The 3547-nt window shown below is 37.4% G+C and overlaps 1 protein-coding gene across 1 annotated transcript; it reads left to right on the top strand.

Annotated features, from left to right (window-relative positions):
* Positions 1-243: 243 nt before the first annotated feature.
* LOC113238083 lies at positions 244-1179 on the top strand. Its single transcript, XM_026474805.1, has one exon. The coding sequence runs from the start codon at positions 244-246 to the stop codon at positions 1177-1179; it is 936 nt and encodes a 311-aa protein (XP_026330590.1).
* Positions 1180-3547: the final 2368 nt, after the last annotated feature.

Here is a 3547-nt window from a genome sequence, read left to right as displayed (position 1 = left end):
TATTACTGTTTACCTGTCCCAACTATTAAAGGTTGCAACTGCGTTCCCCGGCTTCAATAATTAATTTTTTTACTAAAAGGATCATCTTATAGGTCAAAGATGTCGCCACAACTTGTCAGTAACGTGTCATGCGGTGGATGTTCACAGAAAATTGAAAATAGGCAATTCCTTTCTTGCTATCATTGCGCTAAATGCTATGACCTTTTGTGTGCGAATGTAAGTGAAAAACGATTTTTTAATACTATGACGGCGGAGCACAACAAGAAATGGAAATGTCTGGAGTGTGTAAGCAAGGAGCCAAAGAGCGATAACACAAACACACCCGTCAAATGTGATCTACAGCAATGTACTGGCGGCAAGCAGGACGGTAAATTCTCTGCAAATGTCATAATGCGTAATCGCATCGTTACAACAAGTATTTCTCCAGCTGAACCACTGGCAAAAGTAACCGCAGAGTCGGAATTGGTGAATGAGCTGCGGCTGTTTAAAGAGGAGATGAGGACTGAGATACGGGAATTTAAACTGATCGTATCTTACTTGACTGCAGCTATCAACTGTTGTAACAGGCGCATGGATGATTTGGCGGCTCGTGTGGAAGTCGTTGAACGGAACCAACTAGATGGACCTACTACGGCCACCTCCTCTCTAGAGAATGCAATATCCGAACTTAAGCTAGAGTTGAATGATCGTAACCAAGAGCTTCTGAGAAATGACATTGAGATTGCTGGAGTGCCGGAAGAAAACCACGAGAGGTCCATCCACCTCGCGCTGACCGTAGCATGCAAACTTGGTTTGAATTTAGAAGAACGTGATATAGTTAGCGCGGAGCGAGCAGGCCCGATAAGGCACATGGAAGAAGTTAGAACGCGCCCGCGCCCGATCGTAGTGCGGCTCGCTCGTCGCTTGCACCGTGATCAGTTGTTAGCGGCCGCGCGTGTGCGCCGCGGGACGACTACTATGGGTTTAGGGGTCGATTCTGACAAGCATCGAGTCCACATTAATGAGAGGTTGACACGCACGAACCGGCAACTCTTCTACAAAGCGCGCGGAGAAGCTTTGCGTGCTCATTGGAAATATGTGTGGACGCGAGACGGGAAGATTTTTGCACGTAAAGAGCACGGTTCGTCACGATATCGCTTGCGTTCAGACAAAGATTTATGTACTGTTTTTGGACAATAACACTGTTAGCTCTATATAATTACAATGTAAGCTACGTTTATGATGTTGGTCTTGGACCTGTATTTAAAAGGTTATCTGAGTTTTATACTTTTGGTTTGTTTTATATGTCTAATTATTCTTCTGCTGTTCTTTTTTCTATTTAATAATGAAAAAGCACATTTAAAGTTATCATTATCTCTCCTTTTTATTGTTTGGCGAGGTTGCAATAGTTACTATTCTACCAAAATGTTGAATTCGCTAAACATACATACTGTAAAATTATGTTTTTCCACTAAGAAAGTAACGGAATACCTGCTTGTATTAGACACATTATATACTCAATTCTCATCACGTCATATACAAGTAACTTTCAATTTTTATGACACTTTACACATACACATTTTTAACATTGGTTGGCGGCACATTACACTTCTTTCCAAAATTTTTAATGCATGACAAGTTTATTCTAATTTTCATTGCCTTCTCTTTACAATTTATAAAGTATAAGGGGTTGTCTATTGGGCTGCTAAACGCAGGATCTCTTGGTACGCGTCATGAAGAGTTCAATGTGGCTATGGAACGTTTCAGCGTTGACATTATGGCGATCAACGAGACCTGGCTGTGCGCTGGGCAAGAGGGTCGAGCTCCTGCGCCTCCCGAATATCGTCTACGTCACATTCCACGCCCGGCTAGTGTTCGCTCTCGCGGTGGTAGTGTCGGATTTTATATCAAACATGGTATCAATGCCCGTGTCATCACTCATCCACCTGCCCTTTCCGTGGAGCAAATGTGGTTGGGTATTAACATAAACAATATTAAATTTACAATTGGAACAGCCTACCGTCCTCCGTGGCTTGACGTTGATGTTTTTCTTGATGCACTTAGTGAATCTATATCCTCACTCGGAAATTATGACTTTTTAATCCGAGACTTTAACATAAATCTTTTAAATAAACAAGATATTAACACAAAAAAACTGCTCGACTTTTTGAATTGTATGAATATAAACCAATTTGTTGCAGAACCTACTCATTTTACAGCGCATAGTGAGACGTTAATAGACGTTATTTGCTCAAATGCCTGCATTGACAATGTTTACTTGTGAATTAAGAGTCAAAAAAGTTAAATTTCCTGTAACACGTATGTCGTTTAGATCTCTAAAAGATATAGACCTGGAGGCTTTTAATTGTGCCGTGAACTCATTTGCTTGGGAAAGCTTAGAAACAACCAACGTGAATGATATGGTTGAAGCCTTCAATAATGAGATACTACATCTATTCAATTCATTTGCTCCTGTGAAATCAGTAATTATAAAAGAAAATTCCAGGGATGTGAATTTTCTTTGTGATTACTCCCACAGTGAAGCAAATGATGAAGTTACGGGACGAGGCTCATTCTAAAAGTAGACGCACTAAAGCCGATGCACATAAAGACTTGTATAAAGATATGAAAAGCATTGTAAACGTTGCTATCCAAAGTGAAAAGTACGCCTATTTTAATCAGCACGTTGTAACAGAACATACCTTCCACAAAATAAAATAAAAAATGAATTAGCGGAAATTCGATGAGTATAAATATAACAGTAATGAATTATTAGTGAAAGAAGTAGGTAAATTTTAAATAACATTTAAATGTAAATAATCACATTCGAAGAATTTCAATAGCAAATGACTTCTTTGAATTCGTCTCAGTTCACACTTTTGAGCTGCAGGAAACACTTAACAAATAACGTATGAATTATCGGTTTTGCTGAGTGTATTTTTGTTAGGGTTGCTAAACTTTGGTAACTAATGAAATTAAATTATTTAATAAAATATATAATAATAGTAGTAAATTAAATGCATACTATCATTATTTATGCGAGAGTGTGTTTATGTATACATATATTACAGATAAACAATATGATAGAGTGAAGTTAGCTTTACTCAAAGGTGTATAATTTAGATTCGCAAAGCATATAAAAAAAAATCAAATATGATTTTATTTAGTTTTACACAATACCTTTTATTATTTATTAATATTTAGTGAAAGAACAACACATACGAAAGATTCTACTTGTTTCTGATGAAGATTTATCCCACCAGAACAAATACTACCTATTTTATTATTACTCTCTTTATTAATAATGATCGATTTAGATATTTTATATATACGTATTGGGTTAATTTTCTATATTAATTATTATTCTATGAAAGCGTTCCACTGCTGAGTCTAGGGTACTCAATGAAACGTTACGGATTTTTGCCAGCCCTAGAAATTCTCCTAGAAATTTGACAAAACACTACACATATAATTTAATGATTGGGAACCAAGAAATTTGAAGAAAACACTTCATGCAGGATTTATTGATTTGGGACCGTGTGACCGGGGTGTTTTCAAGGGTTTTTTT

This window comes from Hyposmocoma kahamanoa, unplaced genomic scaffold (assembly GCF_003589595.1).
Source record: "Hyposmocoma kahamanoa isolate Upper Pololo Valley unplaced genomic scaffold, ASM358959v1 94633, whole genome shotgun sequence".
NCBI lineage: Eukaryota > Metazoa > Arthropoda > Insecta > Lepidoptera > Cosmopterigidae > Hyposmocoma > Hyposmocoma kahamanoa.
Note: the sequence above shows the minus strand (reverse complement) of the source record. Positions and strands in the feature narration are given on the sequence as shown.